Source organism: Amia ocellicauda, chromosome 15 (genome assembly GCF_036373705.1).
Source record: "Amia ocellicauda isolate fAmiCal2 chromosome 15, fAmiCal2.hap1, whole genome shotgun sequence".
Lineage (NCBI taxonomy): Eukaryota > Metazoa > Chordata > Actinopteri > Amiiformes > Amiidae > Amia > Amia ocellicauda.
This window is the reverse complement of record NC_089864.1, coordinates 29086972-29108718: the sequence shown is the minus strand read 5'-3', so window position 1 is coordinate 29108718 and position 21747 is coordinate 29086972. Positions and strand designations below refer to the sequence as shown.

Genomic DNA, 21747 nt, shown 5'->3' with positions numbered 1-21747 from the left:
AGACTCAAGTAAAGATTCAACTCCTTCCTGATGAAGAAAATAATAGCATGCATGGTTCTTCAAAGACAAATGCTGATAGACAAATTATTTTTGGTCTTGTAGTGAAATAGTGCAGACCTGCTGCCTGCTGGATAAAAGACAAAGCTCACACAAACTCTGCCACATGCAGTATATGTCCACCTTTTGTTTCACAAGGCATGGATTCTGTTGCTGACCCATCCTACCCAATGAGTGCGTAGTCTGTTTTGAACCAACATTGAGGACACTCAAACACCGCTCCTGAGTGACACAACTTGAATCAAACATGTTTCATACTTTATTTTAAGGGTCCTGAATTAAATAACAATCAGGTAAAAAACACATGAATGTACACATTTATTTTATTGTTAATTGTTAGGTAACAGATAGTCATTTATTATTTGGTTTCAGCTGTATTTTTGAGGGTAAGTTTTAAATGTTAGGTTAGCATTTTTGCTAACAGTTAATACAAGTGTTACCTATTAACAGTGGTGTAGGTCTGGTTTCAGAATTGGTGGAACACATCCACGATGCCAATGGAGCTGGACATACATTATTGGGGAGGACTATTAAATGTTCTCTCAACATTGGGGGGGACACGTTCCCCCCGCCCCCCCCCCCAAATCCTATGGCTATGCCTATTAATAGAATTTAAAATTGTTTAATACATTATTTCAAATCTAACTCTTAAAAACAATAAAGTTCTTTATTTGATAACTAAAAAATAATATAAATGTTGTTACTATTAATACACATAGATAATTGCACCTTAAAATAAAGCATAACACAATTTTGAATCTGATTTATAAGGTTAAATGAAAGAGTAATGCAATGTCAGACAATATGTTATAGAAAACAATATTGTTTTTTAGAAGGGATATGATTTACTGCCTTTCCGGAACATATTTTTCACAATACAATTGAAATATATTTTGCCTCTGTGGCATTGATTGCTTTTATGCAGATTGGCACTTAGAAACATCTTGGAAATGTTTTTGTTTGTGGAAATTCTGTCAGGGAGACAATCATGATTGACATGATGGTCAACAGCACAAACAGATGGCTGCATGGACCTATATTATGCCCTAGTTTCACATGGTTGATTTTTTATACATTTGCTGCATTACAAGACCCTCTTCAGAATCACATCAATGTACATAAATACAGCCCAGAGGAATTTCTTATTTCACAAGGACTTTGGAGCACTTATTTGAGAAAATAAACTATCAAATAAAGTATAATTTTTTTGTAGATGTATAAGGTTATACATTATAGCTGTGCTTATACTGCCACACATATTCATATTTTGACTGTTGAGCTTATAATGCTAAAACAAACACACACAAAATATGAATACTTGCTATACTGGTTTAGTAGTAATTCACATAACTTTTTCTTGTTGGTTTTGAATTTGATTCAGATCATAGAGAGAAAAAGCATATCAAATGTTAAACATTATTATAAATGTCCATTGGCATCCATAGTAACTCTTACATAAACTGCACTCTTGTCAAGATTGATGAAGCAGCTGGGTAGTCACAAAATGTGGGGATATAACAATGGCTTGTTTTTTAAGATTTAATTATTGTATTATTATCCAGTGTTATTTTGTATACATTTCTATTTGTTTTGTCATAGAAACAAAATTCAGTCTTAAAGCCTTTTATGGTAAATTGCAACCATTCAAAAACAAGTATTCATTCATTTTGTAGTATGTATGAATTTATTTTATTAGTATGTAAACACATCAAAACGTTCATATTTCCATTCAACATTTGCTCTGCATTTATATATCTCATTAACTGTACTTTCCCTTAGTTTGTTATTATGTTTTGATACACTTTCACACACTGATGATATCAGGGTACAGTAATGTCAAATTTAAAATAAAAATTTGGGGACAAATTTTCAAACGACCATGGAAATTAACAATGGAAAACAATGGAAACTTCTAATAAAAGACTCAGCTCTCTGGGGCCAAATAAAAGCAACTTCTACTTTCCATATAGGTTAGTGGTGCTTTTGAAATCAAATACCTGGAAAACTGGCAAAAACCTTACAAGACCCAGAGCTGTTAGATTGAGCACTTATGTATTGTTGGCAACATTCACATGGCAGCTTAGTGAAAGATTAATCAACAATTCTAGAGGCAGGGACTTTCCAGCCAATTGTTACTGTGTGGCAGATGCAATACAGACACATCTGCACTTATCAGAACGAGAAATGACCTTCTTGTATTGGAAACAAATGCCTTTGAATTACTTGCTGGACTGTAAAGTCCAAAGTTTACTGAATTAAGTATGTAGTGCTTTCCTCAATGCCAGCATGCCAAGAGTAACTTATACGTTTCTGGTTGATTTTTTGTGGGTTGCACTCTTTGATTGATTGAAAAAGGAGATATAAAAGAGTAAAGTGACTGTAAATGTTTAAAGCTACAAATCAAGAAAGACAACCTGTGAAAATTAGATATACATTGTATTATTGATGTAATCACTAAGTGCTTTCTTTATGATGCTATGATTTATATTCTACTGCAATGATGAGATCATTAAGGATTTTACACAAATCCCTATTTTATGAAATATAAAATAATCATAGAGCTAACATTTACAGTTTCTAATTCCTAAAATGTACCCTAGCCCAGGACTGATTATGTTTAAGGAGAGAGATGGCAAATGTAAATGCTTCAAAATGTTCATGCTTGCAAACAAATCATACAAAAATTAGGAAATGCACACATAATGGGATAATAAGCAAGTGGGACATTATGTAGAACATTGGTAGTTATGCAAAATATGTGTGTAATGTGTATTTTTAATCTCAAAGTAGGTGTTCTTAAACTGGTCATAATTTGACTGAGTTTATGGGGAGTTCTCCATCAGTCCTAATTCCCTATAAATGTAGAAGTAAACGTATAAGTACGAAAACTGCCTTTTCTGTAATTCATTTGCATCTCTCCCTAGCTTTTGTAAAGGAAGCTCTTTTGTTGTGGCACAAAGACAGTGATGTATTCAGGGGAACATCTACATTATATTTAATGATTGCCTCCTGGCACAAACCAAGTCTTTATTGTATAGCATTAATGCAAAATATCATTAAAAAATTGCCTATTCAACAATAAGTCAATCCTGCCAGCAATACAGGAGATCCTTCTCCTGATATATATTTTTCAGTGCATCTTGTCTGCTTATGAGAAATTAAAATCCAAGTCAACATAATTTGCAAGTAACTCATGTCTGGTATCTGTACAATAAATCTATCTTAAAATTGCAATGTATATAATAATACACTTTCAAATTTAAACTTCAAATGACAATTCTTGCCAATATGTGTAGACTTCTTGTAGGTTTTTAGAGATTCTGCTGCTCATTTTTGGATGTGGGTGCCTTAACTAGAGTTACTGTAGTTTGTAGTGTGGCTGAGTTATTCCTCATTTCCAGTAGCGGTCGTGTTTTTGAAAAAAATAACATTTCCACTGCAAATGCAGTCAGCTTTTCAGGCTCACTTTGCTATATGCTTTTAAAAATGTACAGAAATGGCCAACCCGCCCACAAAGGAAACACATGTTTGAATTTGTAGATGGACTGGAAATGGAGACACAGCTATGTTGAAAAATAGAATGTGAGGTTTGTGGGATCATGAACAAATTAAAATTGTATTTGCAGCATGAAATGATGTCTATATACAACAAAGTTAATAATATTTATAATAATATGTGCTCAAAGAACACAACCTTTGTATATGAGGTACTACATTTAAAACATAAAATAAAAACATTTTACTATTATGCAAATATAGCTACTTTATTTATCCACATGGAAGAGTTTTCTTGTATTATCTTGTTTCAATAAAATATTTAGCTCTTGCTAATATTCCATTATGTGAACATAAATGAAACAAAACAAAAAACATTATTTATACCTTAAACAAAACATCACATATTACTTACACTATATTTTTAAACATGTTTGAAAGAGAAACAGACGATCCTTGCTCTTTATGTATCTAATGTACATTTTAAAGTCAGGTGTTACGTAACTCTGTGAGTGCCTGTAATATGTTTTTTTCTTGTTTATTGGTTTTCTGTATATGTATTAATTTATGTTTATTTAGTGCAAACACGTATAGGCAATTATTCAAAGTTAAATTATGGGCAAGACACTTTCAGGTGGAAAGGTAGTGATATTTGAATAATAATAATAATAATAATAATAATAATAATAATAATAATAATAATAATAAATTTGTCTACATTAGCACCTTTTTAGAAATGGCTCCTAAATAATGGTACCAATTGTTCTTCCTATTATTATGCAAATATCTGTACTTTTTCCACATACAAGACTTTTCTAGTTTTACATGGAATTTAATACTAAAATACTGTCAATATACAGCTCTGGAAAAAATTAAGAGACCACTTAACATTCATTTCTGATCTTGGAGTGGTCTCTTATTTTTTTCCAGACCAGAGCTGTATGTTAATCTCTAGCTAAAAATTGCAGTATATGAACACAATTTAATACATATACAGAAAAATATATCACTTACATTACTTAAAGTTGTTTTCAGTCCATACATTGAAAAAGTAGACACACACTGGCATCCCACAATCCCTCTGGCACCTCTTACAATAATTTCAACAGCGGCCCACTTTTGCAAAAAGTTCGGAAATGGTGGTTGGGCCAGGGGTCAGCAGTTTTGGCAGTGGAAATAGGGCATTACATCATACACTAGTCTCCAAAAATCTCTCATTCCAACATGTGATTGGGATTCCTGAATTCACTGACTGGAACCTGTGCTTTTACAGGGTGTGAAAAATTAGACAAGAACATATATTATTCAGTCTTCTAAGAAACCTGACACAATTAGTTTTAAGACTTTAAAATAATGATGTGTACAACACAGTTTGTTTTTATTGTTATTAGTAAAAAGTGACAGAATATTTACAGTTTTATATGTTGTATTTTTTAATAAAGGATTTTTTGATTGCCTAAGCTCCACATGGAGAAATAATTTAATAAATGTTGCAATGCTAAGAGTTTGGTAACAGTTATCAAAATATTGTATCCCTAACAGCAAGTTATAGGTTTGCTTAGTTTTTTGTGAGCTGGATGGAGACAGGATTAGTTTTCAGTATGAATTCATTCTCTGTTCTGCTGTTGGCTGTTTATTTCTGGAAACAAACGACACTCTCAATGTCAAAGTCTTATTCAATGAAAAACCATGAAACCAATTTATATTGTTCATCAACAAGTGTGACTTCAGACTCTACACACTTCAGCCTAAAGGTAGTGGTATAAAATCTTTGCCCACTTAAATTTAATGTAACATTGTAGTTCTCTCAAATAAGACTGCCTGGGGAGGAGATAAAAAATAAAAATCTTCATTCTTTCTTTTCATAATTTTGTAGGACACCACAAACAAGCACCACCATTTAAAGAGCTTGAAGGTGACAGCATAAATGTGGTCCTTTCTCCACAATTTCTAACTGTTTCTCAAACAAACTTGAAACATTCAAAATAAATGTCACAATCAATTATATAAATTATGGTTTATATAGAACAAAATACGTATGAACAAAAGCACACTGGCAAATAGTAGAACACATATAAAATAAAAAAAGCCTTTGAATCTTTGAATTCACACAAAATAAGTGCATTAATTTCTGCTGAAAGGCATGATACATTTAAAAAAAGAAGAAAATAAACAAGTTTCAGATTTTATAAAATGGCACATTTCTCTGTGCCACTTTGCATCAGTGACACATTGCTGGGGTATTTGTAAGCAATGATAGGAACAGCAAGTGTGCACCAGACCTGTATACAGTTCTGCTACTGACTTGGCAGAATATTAAGCTGGAGACCTTGAACCTCACCTTCATAGGCAGTACGATTGAAGAAACTTGCCAATCTTGGTGGTAAATCACTGTGAAAAGCAAAAAAATTGGGATACATAATCAGTTATGTTCCCCACCATACTTGCTGTGTGTAGCATTTCAGCATTACACACATAGAGGAAAGGAGAAAAAAAAATCCTCTGCAATTCTCTTCGAAGGCTTTGCCCCTCTTTCCTATTGTTTCTTCCTTGTCTTCATTTATTTTCATTAATCAGTCTCTATTTTTCTCACATAAAATGTACATATATACAGGTATGTCATTTTTTTATACTGAATTACAGTGTGTAATTTCAGTCAGCCCTATTGTCCCTTAAATTTTGTGTTATATTTAGAAGCAAAGAACTATCTCCCTTCCTCAAAGTTCAAATGCTTTCTGATTCTGATCTTTACTTTGTCTGAGAAGGTTCTCAGCATCAGTACTTAATGTGTATATTTGTGTGCTTTTTTCAGTTTTTTCATGTGTGCTAGCATGTGATTTTTTTATTGTCACACATCTCATTGTTAAGGCCCAGTGAAATTCAGGGATGAATTTAAACAACTCAACAGACAGGTTTGTACTCAGAAACCTCAAGCAGTCAAGTCATTTCAGTGAAGTGGATCAAAATATTTATGAAGTAATCAACATAGCTAATGGCTTATAAAATATTTCCTACTGAAGCATTTTCTAATAAAGCTTAAATCTTAAGATATACATTAATAAGTAATAGCAAAATATATGTCAAATAGATATCTCACAAGCTTTAGTATTTTAATTCAGGGGTACTGTTTCATAATATAATTACATATGAATGTTGCTAATTTATTAAGCATAATTCCCATGTAACCAGCAGGACTGGTATGATTAGGTTGTGGACTGATAACCAGGTCATGAGGTCACAGACAATCCCCCTGTGTATTTCACAGAGCCTTACTCATTGTTAATTTGAGTAAATTGCAGACCTGGTTGTTTATTTCTGAATGGTAAATCAATATATGCTTTGTGATATTGTTTGTAAAAGCATATTGATTTTTGTTTTTATTGTAAATGTTTGTATGGATATATGTGTTTGTTCATATACAGAATGTAGACAATCTTCTTTTTGTCTTTTATAATTCTTTATCTATTAATTTCCAAAATTAAAATGTAAAAACTTTGATTGCTATTTTCCACATAAAAAATGAAAAAAAAAAAAGTTAATCAGCACATCTTCTTGCTTGGTTGCAGGTGTATTTGTGTAAAGTGCTACAACAGGATTCTTTTACCAAAATGTAACATTGAAAAAATGTGTGGGAAATGAACTTTTTAAAATATTCATCTGGCTGCACCAATGTTCTTGTATTGACAGAGGAGAAGATGTTTAAATGTCTTTTTGAAAGTGGCATTGCAGAGCGCATAGCAAGCAGGGTTAATGGTGCTGTTGATATAGCACAGCCAGTAGCCAATAGTCCAAACAGGGGTGGGAATACAGCTGGTGCAGAAGGTATTGATAAGCACCATGACATTGTAGGGTGTCCAGGTCACAATGAAAGCCAAGAGAATAGCAAGGATTGTCCGAGTCACCTTCTTTTCCCGTGATGGTGGGGCCTTTTTTTTCTTTGGGGGCTGTTTAGTCATCTTGACGATCTTGCGAGCCACTAGGTTCTGTTTCTCAACTTCTGGGACAATTTCTACGGTGGTGTTGGATGTAGCATAGCTGTCTCCTTTTGGAGACTTCGTCACAATTTTGATGCAAGTGAGTTTGGAGCCTTCCGCCTTGGTACGATTGCGTGTGTGGGCCTGGCTGGGAATGGTAGTACTATCTTTTATGGGCACCACTGTCTCCTCCTCCTTCAGGTTGGAAGCCATGGCACTTACAGAAGTTGAATCATTGGAGCTCTCTTTTTCCTCCACTTGGCCACAGTTCTCCAGGCCTGCCTCCTCTCCCTCTCCACATTTTGTGGAAGGGGCCTTGCCATTCTGCAGCTTTCCGTCATGCTGTTCTGACAGATGTTTATTTTGATTCTGGTGCAGGACCTGTGCCCTGTCTACTTCCTCTGCACACAAGTTGTTGTTGTTGGGTTTAACAATTTGCCCCCGTACCAAACTTGGGGAGAGAGCTTCTTGGTTGCCAGAGGGCTTCCTGTGATCCTTTTTGATACGGCTTTTGCTGGCCATAGATATCTGCCAGTAGAGGACCATCATGATAATGACTGGCAGGTAGAAAGCAGCAATAGCTGTGCCAAAGGTGACTGCTGCATTGGAAAAAAACTGGATATAACACTCTCTCTCAGGTACAGTTCGCCCACCAACAATGAACTGCCAGAACAGAATAGCTGGGGCCCAGAGAATAAAAGAAAGGACCCAGGCTGCTGCAATCATCATGCCTGCCATCTTGGTCGTCCTCTTAACTGGGTAGCTGAGGGGCTTGGTGACACAGAAATATCGGTCAAAACTGATGATGAGAAGGTTCATCACTGAAGCATTGCTGACCACATAATCCAAGGCCAACCACAGATCACAGACCACAGGCCCCAGAGGCCAATACCCAATAACGGTGTAGACTGTGTAGAGGTTCATGGAGCAAACCCCAATGATAAGGTCTGCACAGGCCAGACTGAAGAGGAAGTAGTTGTTGACAGTTTGCAGATTCCTGTTGACTTTAATGGAAACCATCACCAGGATGTTTCCAATAACAGTCACAAGACTCAATGATCCTGCTACCAGGACAATGAAAACAATCTCTACTGTCTTGTAGGGGCTCTCTGGATTGGACATTGTGTAATTGTCTTGAGAGGCATTAGTGTAGGTAGAATTGGCCATTTGGAATTCCTTTGGCTTTCAATTAGTCTTCTGCTGTCAGCTGGGACAGAGAACTGGAACCACCTACACCTATGTAGAAAGAGAAAAAGGGGGATGTGATTGAGATATTTATTGGATATTTTGATATATATCTATATATTATTGCACTACTGGATATTGCAGTTGACTTAATTTTGTTTAACTTCCTCCATATGTTTTGTAATATGAGATTAAAACCTTGAACTTGCATTTGAAGTAAAGTGGCCTTTAAGAGAATGTATACACTTAAAAAACAAAACAAAACATGGGTAACAATTTACAATAAGAATGTATCTATAGCAGTTAATAAACAATCTATGTCACATCAATAAATTATGCATATCAAACTATAATAGCGTTATAATTATTATTTGTTATCCTGCAAGTGTCTCTGTAGCCTCTCCATTATCTACTAAAACAAGAAGCACTATGCCAATCATATGCGAAAGAAAAGGGCAGTGGACTTCCTTTTATTGATATCTGGACTAAAGCAGTATATTTATTTTCCAGCTTAACTTGAAAGTAACATAAATATACATATAACTTTTGTGGATGCTGAAAGACATATTTCTTAATATAGGGAATGTTTTTTCATATTTTTTAGTACTATTATATTATCTTACTTATTATGAACATATACATATTTTTACAATAAATATATTAACCTACCAGTATGTTTTGGCTGTGTTTTATCATTTCAACAACTCCTGTTGTTGGGGAATTAATAAGTAATAATTAAATTACAGTCTCTAGTCTTGGATTTAAAATCACATTGAGTAGTTTAAGACTAGTGCTAATAATCTAATTAAACATGTTGTGGAGGCATAATGTAAAAGAAAATAAATTATAGCCAATAGTCACTACATTAAAACAGTCCCCATAAAAATAATATTTATATATCCAGAAACTTATATTATATTGTAATATACAAAGTATATTAAATTATCCAAGTCTTGAACAAGAGGCCCATCCACAGCATGAAAACAAAAAATTGGTATTAAACCAAAATGAATTTACAGTATAATCATAAATCTCAAGAAACTACTCACTTCTAAATCTTTTGTAGTCATTTATGTATTACTTTAGCATACATGTTCATTTGGATTAATATGTTTTTTTTTTCTGACTTTATGTCTCATTGGAAATAGTTAAATTTCAAAATATCATTGTCCTGGTCACAAAAGCACAAAAGTTTGTGGGGAATAATAGCCATTTTCTATACTTTTGAGGCATAAGCAATTAGGAAATAACACTTACTACCCAGGAACAAAAATTGTGATACATAGTGTATAATCATTTCTTTACAAAATGCAGTGTCACATCTGATTATGTCTGATCTTCAGGATAGAAATTATTGGTGTCACATAGTGCAGTTTAATTAACAGCAGAAGGAACACAATAATTGTGATGGCCCTCCCTACTGCAAAAAAAAAGGCAACATAAATTGTGTCCAGCATTACATCCTCAAACAAAGGAAATTGTACAGCAAATACCATTGGATAATACAGGACATCCAGTTTCAGCTGGATAGGCTGGATCTGGAGTTTTGTAGTTCCCTTTCAAATCGAAAGACAGCCATTACCGAATGGGAAGAGCCTTCTGACCTGCCAATCAGTGAAAACATGTACCAAAGGGGCCATGCTGGCAGGAGGAAGACCCCGCCCCCAGGATTTTTTGCACTCTTCGGAGTGTGCTACGACTTCAGTCTGCTTTTACAGGAGCTTTTACTTCTCCATGGAGGCAAGTGTACAGCAGTAGTCTCGCTCGGAGCCGACTACATCTCTAAATGAGATCTTCTGTATGATTATACCTCCTGTACCATTTCCTTTCAGAAACTCAGCGGATAACTCAACACTTGACCTACATTGACCTCGATCTTAACCACCGCATTGGCCTCGACCAACATGTCTACCTCAACCAACAAAGATCCTCCTCCATAGAGCCTCGACACCAATGCACATGTTGACAGCAGCACCCGTGTCGACCTCCCGATGTTGGTGACATGGTCATCACGGTCATCTCCTGGGAGGCTTTAGGAGCGGTGCCCTTGCCTCAGGAGTTCTCGGCGTTTCTGGAGGATCTACAGGAGGACAACATCCTAACGAACCTCCTCCTAACGATGAAGCCGAATGGGGCATTTCATCAGTGCCAGGTCAAATTACCATCTGATGACGGGCACAATCTCTGCACAATCTCTGTTCGGCGTTGGCACCGAACATGCCCTCAAGGCTTTGAAGGGTGAAAGGCGGCTGTCTGCACTGTGCAGCTTTTATGATGGCCACTCACCGCAGGTGAGCAAAAGGATCTATTTTAAATATAACTGGCACATTAAGGTAACTTTACTTTATCGAATAGGAATACACACTGTTCTCTTCTTGAGTCAGATATGCAGTGCAATCTTACCAGTAGGCTTCTGGTAATCACAGGAATATTTCACAGGCAGTTCAATTTTCCCTCACACTCGCCATCCAGTCACTCCTACACACCATAAACAATTCACAAGGCAGAAGTCAGAAGACTTTATTGTTGAACAAAGTGGAACAGGAAGTGGGATTGCTCTCCAATGCCTCCAGAGGTTTATTTAGTCTCACAACCTTACAATTAAATATTTAAAGAACCCCACACCTCCAAACTGAATGAAAAAAATTAAGAAAATACAAAACCATTTTATATTCACCACATTGTTTCATAAAAAATGGAGGCATGGCCCTGCTGTTTTTTCTCAGTAGAAACTTCCCTTGTCTCAGCAAACCTCATATAAATCGACTTAATTAGGTTATCAAATTGTAAATGTTGTATACAATTGTTTTACAAAATGTCATAAACAACATTATTAGCCTTCATCTTTAAAGAAGGAATTTATATTGTCTGCATAAAATATGTACTAGATAATTTATTAATTGTGTAAATCTTTCTGATAAATCTCTAAAATGTAAAATAAATTCAAAATATACACACCACCAAGCTAGAACCAATTGTAAAAAACAGGTGGTGAAAACATATTTGAGAACTAGAGACTAGAGATTTAAACTGGAATGTGGGTAAAAAAACTACTTTTAATTATTTTGATTGACGTATTATATTTGCACCACCTACACCCATAGTTAACCTCAAAAAGTGCCTTATATAACTATGCAATTTGTCTTATCATGCTTCCAAAATACATATAATTGTTATACTCTGAGCATATCTAAAAATTGTAGATTCTGCCCATATGTATTGATTAACTGTACTTATTTAGAGTTGTTTTAGGAAGCAAAGAGACTCACAGAATCAATATCTATGAACTTCTTTATCTTTCAACTTTATTTAAAAAAATATATTTCTTAGAAAGCTCTAACACAGCAGTTGTAGGAAAACAGGCAGAGTCTCAAGTTCCCTTTCACAGCAGTCAATCACAGTATGTGACTTCAAGAAAGCTGTGGGTAATATTCCGTTAGGTCTGGGGTTGGGGTTATGAAGGCCAACTTCAACTATTTAAACTATTTTGAAGAAAGCAAATCTTTGAATTTGAAATCTTCAAAATTTTAGAAACTTGAGTTCAAAATGGATTGAGGTGTTCTCTGGAAGAGAACATTTACACTACCAAAGTAAACAGTTACATTGATTATGTGAAGGGAAAGACCACATGCAAGTTACTAGAGGACATTTTTGGCAGTATTAAATCAAAAATGTTCACACTGTGAGTCGCTTGCAGAAGCATTAGCAGCATATATGTGAATGTATAGCGCACTGCTAAACTTTCATGGTATTAAATCTAACACGATTTGCACAGCAAAACGACCTTCACACATCTCTTTTTTGCACAACGCAAGGGAATAAAACACAGCCGCTTTTAGAAAACTACACAACTATACTCAGTCGCAGTTTCATCAAATGTTTTATGTAAACGTCATGATGTACAGTTTCGTAGTTTGCTATAAGCGACTGGTTAAATTTGTATTTAATCCCACCCCAACAATACAGTGGGAGTGGTCATATTCTTGCTGTGTTAAATAAAGAAAATACCTGTGAGAAAACAACCTGAAAATGCTCTTGCAGGTCCTGAAGTTGTCTAAAGCAGTGTTTCCCAAACTTTCTGGGTGGCACGCCCCAAAAAATTTGGTTCACAGCCCATGTCCCACACGTTCATATTTATATTACTTTTTTTTTTTTAAAGCCCTAATGTTTACCAAGGATGAATATACTTTAAAACTTTTTTAAGATAAGCATTTCACTTTTCACAATTTTATTTGGCCATTTACATTGTAATCTCTCTACACATAAACCTATTCTTACTCCATCTAGTACAGATGAGCCTGAATCAACAGTTACGGACGATACAGTAACGCTCTCTTTACATTTAATACAATTTTACTAGTCATTTAATATATAGGATATCTCGTTAAAGATGGCCACAATTGACAAGTGATTATTTCATGTCTGTGATTGGCTGACAATGACAGATCTATGCGACTCCGCCAATGGGATCAGTGGAATTCTGCAGATCTGCAGAAATCTGTAGCGCTACAAGAATGCAACCAATGGCTTCCTCTTAAGAGAATTTCTGTGTGGAAATACTTTGACAAAGTAAATTAAAACACTGTTAAGTGTATAATATGTGCAGTGCAATTAATATACCACAAATCTACAGCTGGTATGTTACCCACCTCAAAGCCAAACACCCTTCTGAGAAACTAGCAATGACAGAAAAGGGAAGAGGAGCAACAAACAAATTAATATTATTAAAACACACACAGCCAGCTATTGCTATATATTTTGTTTTCACTGGAACTTGAACGCACAGGTATGAACTTATTTAATAAAGTTGTTGTGTTAGATGAGTATTTTAAAATAAAGTTCAGAACTTCTTGCAATTGCAAATGTTGCATTTAATGTATTTTTTGTAATGCAATTCCAAAATATTGCAGCAGAGAGTCCTGGCGAGCTCGTTTCCCACCACTCGATGACATTTTGGAGCTGCAAGTTATTATTATGTATTTATTTTACCGTAATTATCACCTCATATAAACTGCTGTGTATTTTGATCTAAAACTACCAATTAGCGGCTTTCACAGACACTGGTACCTGACAATCCTCTATTCTGATTGGCCAGGACTGGATATGGAAGAATCCAATAACCGAGACCCAATTTCCACTCTTGTGAGTTGCGACAATACAGTTTGTTTTTAATGTTTGTAAGTGTAGAAAAAGTCATTTCACAGAGATAGGTCAATGCAAAAGATATCAGTTTATCCAATGCAATTTCAGCGGGCCGGCAATCAACAGTTGTCAGATCCCCTTGTGGATTTCTGTGTCTCGTCCTGACTTTTTACACATTCAGGAATCCTATGGAGGATCTGAGGAAAAACTTTAAAACTGCTGACTTAAGCAATCCCCAAGCAACTTCAGAGATCTTGAGCAAATTTGAAAAAAATAAAGGGCAAAAATTGCCAGTGTCCAAAGTTGGTAGAGTCTTACCCAAAAAGACTTGCAGTTCTAATTCCTACCAAAGGTGCTTCTCCAAATATTGAGTATATGGGTCTGAATACTTAAGCAATGAACATACAGTATTTCCATTTTTTCTCTTTAAGATTTTGCTGATGTTTGGAATAAAATATTAAATAAAAACAATGTGTATGCATCAATTTGTAACTAAGAAGAGTCTGAATAATTGTGCAAGGCAATATATAACATTTTTACCAAAAACATTATGATGACAATTTACTGCATGAATCCTTGTTTGTGCATTCACTGTACCTTCTTATCATGAAATTCAAAAAGCATATCTGCAGAATAACTGTTGCCAAATGATAGTAACTTCATTTACAGATGTCTGACCTGGGAAGTGGTTTAGAGCTGAAACCTTTTGGTATTCAGCAGAGGCTGTGTCAAAATGAAGCCTTCAGCTCTGATGTCTGCATTAATTTGCATATATTGTTTATGGCATGTAAATATATAAAAACAAATTACTTCTCAGTGGCAGTCAGTACAGAAGTGTAGAGGATTATCTCAACAAAATTGAAAATGTCATATATGTCATATTTATTTAAATTTGCCACTTGACCTTCAAATATGCCACTTTGATTTTGAATTGTTTTAATTCAGAATTACATTTTAACAGCATAATGGCATATCTCAATGCCATATCATTTTCTTATGCATTTCTGTGAAGTTATAGTTTTTATTTTGCAATTTTATTTGGAGATTCAAAAAGCAATATTTTGCTTATATCATGTCTGTGAAAATAAGTAGATCTTGGATATAAATATGCCTGTTCTTCAATCCAGTATAATATTTATTGTGTTTACATGCTGATCATTATATGTGTGAGGAGATCAACACCAGCAGAACAAGATGGGTGGTTGTCTGATGAATGCCTGACATTTGTGAGGTTGGAATAAGATTACTCTGCAACCACACCATTACATAATACTATATTACCAACAGACAGGTTGCACTAGGGACTGTTCCTGCAGTTGTCAGCCTGGATAGATGGTGGCTGGAGTGTAATATATCTTTATCATCCTCAAAAAACATGTGGCATTTTTATTAAACATGGTTGCTGTCCCCTTTCAATCAATATATACTAGTATACAACTAGTATATAACAAAATAGACAAAAGTATTCACAGTTTTTCTTCTGAGAAAAATGGGAACCTAACCTATAGAATGGGTAGCTAATCATTAACACAAACCACTTGCTTAGATATTCAAAAGCAGGAGTTGAGCTAGTCTCTATGGACCATAACAATACTCTGGCCTAATAGTTAAGAACCTATAGAATGATTTTAACAGAATCTGGAACATCAATGCTATCAATGGATACCAGTCAAGCCACTTCAACTACATACATCAATCTATCTCTATCAATAAGCATAGCGGTTTTAGACACTGTAGATTTTCTCCTCTGACTAATGAACTATCTTTTTTTTTTCACTTCTTCCATAACATGCAAGTGGACTTGTGTAATCTAGAGCAATATAGTCTAATTTGGTAATTATAGTATTATGTATTGATTATAATGTACTCTTATCAAGCTAGTTAAGTTGCCTTGGATAAAGGTGTCTGCTAGGGTTACCATACGTATGTTCTTTCCTGGACATGTTCTCTTTTTCAGTCCTTTAATCTCTGTCTGGCTGGATTTTTAAAATATAAAAAAAAATGTCGCGGACTTGCCTTGCTCATCCTTTTTCCAACACTGAACTACAATACCTGGTGTGCGTATGACCCTGTAATGCCGAGGTAGGCAGAGATGATGGATCCAAGTGCAGAGCTAGGTTAGACTGTATGACTAAACAGGCGAAAGGTCTTGGGCCGGCAATAACAGAGTCAAAGGAGATCTGTAAATCAGGGTCGGTAAACAAACAGGAGGTCAAGCGATCGGGCTTACAATACAAGAGGGGTAATCCGGAAAGCAAGGTCAAGGAAGGGAAAGCTAAGGTCAATAACTAGTTTGCTTAATAACACAAGGCTCGGAAATGCAGTGAAGAAATACTGGCAAGACTTCGCAAAGAGGTCAGCTACCAAAATGGGGAATATATAGAGAAGGAGAAGAGATAGGTAACTGGGGACAGATGTGTGTTAATTGCATGTGAAATGTAAAGCAATTATTCAATAATAAGGTGCAGGACAGAAAGCCGGGCAAATGGGAGAGACAGATCGTGATACAGAGACATCAAGTGGTCAAAAGTGGAAATAGTAAGGTGTAAGACATTAAAGACCCAAATAGCGTGTTTAACCCTTCCGCTCTGGTAGCGCTAGAATTCGATCATACACCGATCAGCCATAACATTATGACCATTGACAGGTGAAGTGAATAACACTGATAATCTCGTTATCATGGCACCTGTCCGTGGGTGGGATATATTAGGCAGCAAGTGAACATTTTGTCCTCAAAAGGGCAAGCGTAAGGATCTGAGTGACTTTGACAAGGGCCAAATTGTGATGGCTAGACGACTGGGTCAGAGCATCTCCAAAACTGCAGCTTTTGTGGGGTGTTACCGGTCTGCAGTGGTCAGTAGGAAAAGTGGTCCAAGGAAGAAAAAGCGGTGAACTGGCGACAGGGTCATGGCCAAGGCTCATTGATGCACGTGGGGAGCAAAGGCTGGCCCGTGTGGTCCGATCCAACAGACGAGCTACTGTAGCTCAAATTGCTGAAAAAGTTAATGCTGGTTCTGATAGAAAGGTGTCAGAACACACAGTGCATTGCAGTTGGTTGCGTATGGGGCTACGTAGCCGCAGACCAGTCAGGGTGCCCATGCTGACCCCTGTCCACTGCCGAAAGTGCCTACAATGGGCAAGTGAGCATCAGAACTGGACCACGGAGCAATGGAAGAAGGTGGCCTGGTCTGATGAATCACGTTATCTTTTACATCACGTGGATGGCCAGGTGCGTGTGCGTCGCTTACCTGGAGAACACATGGCACCAGGTTGCACTATGGGAAGAAGGCAAGCCAGCGGAGGTAGTGTGATGCTTTGGGAAATGTTCTGCTGGGAAACCTTGGGTCCTGCCATTCATGTGGATGTTACTTTGACATGTACCACCTACCTAAGCATTGTTTCAGACCATGTACACCCTTTCATGGACTCGGTATTCCCTGATGGCATTGGCCTCTTTCAGCAGGATAATGCGCCCTGCCAAAAAGCAAAAATGGTCCAGGAATGGTTTGAGGAACACAACAATGAGTTAAAGGTGTTGACTTGGCCTCCAAATTCCCCAGATCTCAATCCAATCGAGCATCTGTGGGATGTGCTGGACAAACAAGTCCAATCCATGGAGGCCCCACCTCACAACTTATAGAGGGTGTACATGGTCTGCAACAATGCTTAGGTAGGTGGTACATGTCAAAGTAACATCCACATGAATGGCAGGACCCAAGGTTTCCCAGCAGAACATTGCCCAAAGCATCACACTACCTCCGCCGGCTTGGCTTCTTCCCATAGTGCAACCTGGTGCCATGTGTTCTCCAGGTAAGCGACGCACACGCACCCGGCCATCCACATGATGTAAAAGAAAACGTGATTCATCAGACCAGGCCACCTTCTTCCATTGCTCCGTGGTCCAGTTCTGATGCTCACATGCCCATTGTAGGGACTTTCGGCAGTGGACAGGGGTCAGCATGGGCAACCTGACTGGTCTGCGGCTACGTAGCCCCATACGTTGCGTGGCGACTTTATGTTGTAAGTCGCCCTGGATAAGGGCGTCTGCCAATAAATAAAAGTAATAATAATAATATAGGACTTAAAGGATCTGCTGCGAACATCTTGGTGCCAGATACCACAACACACCTTCAGAGGTCTAGTGGAGTCTACCCCTCGACGGGTCAGGGCTGTTATGACGGCAAAAGGGGGGATCGGTGTATATGAACGATGATGTGTATGGTGATAGTGTTCACCTATTTTAAGCCTTTTTGAACATATAAATGACTGACGTCTGTTAAGACTTCAACAACCAATCAGGAAGGTTTTATTTCATTGGAGTGTTAACAATTCACGAAAGACAAAAGTTAGATAGTTTGAGATGTGAAGGGAGTGAGTGAGAAGGTAGAATTTGACATGGCAGCAAAAAGACATTATTGTGGAGGAAGGTTTTGAATACTTAATCAACAGGATGTTTTAGGCTTTTTCGTTGAAGAAGCCTTTTCTTGTTAAAGCATTTTTGCACTTTCTTGACATACAACCATGTAATGAACAAATTAACATATTTTTTTATTTTACTTACTGTATTTATTAAATGTTACACTCAAAACTTTTTTTCCAGACATTTTTTGGGGTCATACCCTCCCCCTCTTTGGGAAAGTACCCTCTTTTTAAAAAGTTCATATATAGTCTGCAAAATGTATAAAAAGAATCAAAACAAAAATAAATCTATTAAATAAAATTGATGTATAAAGAATGTATTAGTTTTAAAAGCAAGAACTGAAATTTAAATGAAATGAAAAGAAGATACATAATAATCCAAGCTTTATCATACCTACTGCTTGAGCATGGTGGCAATTCGACCATGGTTCTTTAGTACATCTGAGTTGTAAAAATAAAAAAAACTTAAATACAACAATATACCAAAAATGTCTGTCTAAGTGACACTTACTGTTTGGCTTCACATCTCATCACAACAATAACCTGAACCACACAATCTCAATCTCATTACCTGTATCCAATTTAAATGGAACTGTGGCAACCAATAATCCCACTGATGTGTAAAAGTGTAAAATATTATGGGAGAGGTGCAGACAATGTACAGAATACATATTTTCCCTACAACAGAAGCTAAAGCTGAACACTTAATACTATGTTAATGCTTATGAGTACATTATTTCACATATAACACCATTGTGTTATATTATATTACTGAATTCTCTATTGCATTTATTATAATAATATGCTTTTAATGTAATATACACATGTGATTCTGAACTTTGTTATACTGTATACATACCCTTGCACAGGAATAAACCTTGTATTATTTGAGTAAACTCCCAAACAGCTACACAGTGGACTCCTACTGAGTCTGCAAATGCAAAGGCAAGTCAAGAAATTAGAGATATGTTTTTCAAGCTCCTCAAGGCTTGTTATCAAAGTCTTGAAAATAATCATAATTTGAGACAAATGTCCTGAAGATTTAATCACGGAAGTATCCACGTGATATCCTCAACTAATACCAACTAATAGAATAATCTGTAAAATGGAGAACCACCTTAGACTCTCTGAAACCAATGGATTATCAGTGTGGCAGATTCAATCAATCTCCTTGGCTTTATAGGAGAGCACCCTTGGTCCCTAACAAAGCAAAAGACTAGAGATTAACCACTAAGTGAGTCTCTGCCCAGAATGAACTGCCATTCATCTGTGCTGCACATTCATGCTCAGTTTCTGCACAGCCGCTGCAGATCAGAGAGCCGCCTCCTCATAGAGGTCCCTAGGAAATCAATGCAAACCTGTCAGGGCCACATATCCCCAGGCCAAATTTCTAATCCCACTGGTCCATTTTCAAAGAGAATGGTGGATTGGAATTCATCCCACAACTGTGGATGGAGGCATGCTGAGAATATTTTCCCTAAGAAAAACAAAAAATCCATAGTGTTTGCGCATTAACTACATCATAACAGAGGCAAATACTCATCAGTCTTAGAGTTTGTTTTTGCTCATCACTACATTGGCACACATCTCTTTTTCTTGATGGAGAATAAACTAGCAGAATCAGAGCATATGGAAAACCAACTTGTAAACTCAGTATTGTTCAATCAAGGTGGGGAAGTGTATTTTAATATTCTTCATAAGATGGTTAAATATCTATTTCAGGATAAAGGGAGTTCAGCCATTTTCATTATAACTTACTAATACACATGGAACTGGTTACTACTTACCACTACATCTCAATGGTAGCTATGTTTAAACTGCCTCAAAATGTTAATATTAGTTGTTGTCTAGTTTTTAATCAGTTGTTATGTATCTTATTTAAACTTTTTGTTTTGGCCATTTACAATATATTGATCAATTCAAGTAGAAAAATAAAGCCAGACAAAATCTGAAATTTTGATCATAGTATTTCAAGTTCAAGCCACGGGATACTTTATCCAGGTTTTCGCCTGGGGCTTTCGTTTGGTTTTCTTTAAACTGAGGACATTTACAATGGAATTGGAACAGGGGCATATAGTTCCACTGTTAGCCCAAGGAATAACAGTAGATGTGGGCTTTTAAGCAGAGGTATTGCTTGAGGCCAGGTAGCCTCTGGGCTAATAGATATAGGCTGGGAATTCTAAAGGCAATTCTGAAATTAATTTAGTTATGTCCTCTGGTAGATTTCTGCCCTCTAGTATCTTGGTAGAATTTAGATCGCCAAAAACATGAGGAGACATTTGGGAGGCTAGTATGCAACATTCAGAAGCTGTTTATATGTTTATATGCTGTTTACATGCAACTGCAGTTGTGGATCATGTGAAAGCATATGATATGATATACTTAGATTTTCTAAAAGCTTTTGATAAGGTTCTTCACCAAAGACTGATCCTCTAATTGGAAGCTGTAGGCATTCAGGGTAATGTAAGTAGATGGATTATGAACTGGTTGATGTATAGGAAACAGAGGGTGTCGATTAGAGGAGTTGCTTCTAATTTGAGTGAGGTTGTTCGTGGAGTTCCACACGGATCAGTATTAGGGCCTTTGCTTTTTCTAATCTATATTAATGATCTGGACTCTGGGATAGTTAGCAAACTTGTCAAATTTGCAGATACTAAAATAGGTGGCTCAGCAGATACAATCTCAACAGCACAGCTTATTCAAATGGACTTAGATAATATTCAGTTGTGGGCCGACACCTGGCAGATGAAATCCAATGTGGACAAGTGCAAGGTATTACATGCAGGTAACAAAAATGTCCACTATAATTACACTATGGGAGGAATAGAACTAGATGAAATAACTCATGAGAAAGACCTAGGAGTCTATGTGGACTCCTCACTTTCTCCAGCCAAACATTGTGGGGAAGCAATAAAAAAGGCAAACAGAATGTTAGGGTATATTGTCAAAAGAGTAGAATTTAGAACAAGGGCAGTAATGTTAAGACTGTACAATGCACTAGTTAGAGCTCATCTGGATACTGTGGACAGTTCTGGGCTCCACACTTCAAGAAAGATATTGCTGCTCTAGAGGCAGTTCAGAGGAGAGCAACCAGACTTATTCCAGGCTTGAAGGGAATGTCCTACTGAGAGACTGAGGGAACTGAACCTTTTCACCCTGAAACAGAGAAGACTACGTGGGCACTTGTTTCATGTCTTCAAAATCATGAAAGGCATCGACCACATCAAACCAGAGGAGCTTTTCCAGATCAGCAGGGACACATGCACCCGAGGACACAAATGGAAATTGGGCTTCAAGACATTCAAGACAGAAAATAAGAGACACTTCTTCACACAGAGAGTTGTCACAATCTGGAACAAACTCCCCAGCGATGTGGTTGAAGCTGTACATTTTGGAACCTTTAAAAATAGACTGGATAGGATCCTTGGATCACTTAGTTATTAATGGACACCAAACGATGGGTCAAATGGCCTCC

At 36.6% G+C, this 21747-nt stretch overlaps 1 protein-coding gene across 1 annotated transcript in view; it reads right to left on the bottom strand.

Moving 5' to 3' along the window:
* Positions 1-1722: 1722 nt before the first annotated feature.
* chrm2a (cholinergic receptor, muscarinic 2a) overlaps positions 1723-21747 on the bottom strand; it is a 114380-nt gene continuing 94355 nt past the window's right edge. Inside the window, exon 2 of the mRNA XM_066724607.1 lies at positions 1723-8762. Coding sequence (XP_066580704.1) covers positions 7206-8693 — 1488 coding nt within the window. The 5' untranslated portion in view covers positions 8694-8762 and the 3' untranslated portion in view covers positions 1723-7205. The remainder of the gene's footprint in view (positions 8763-21747) is intronic.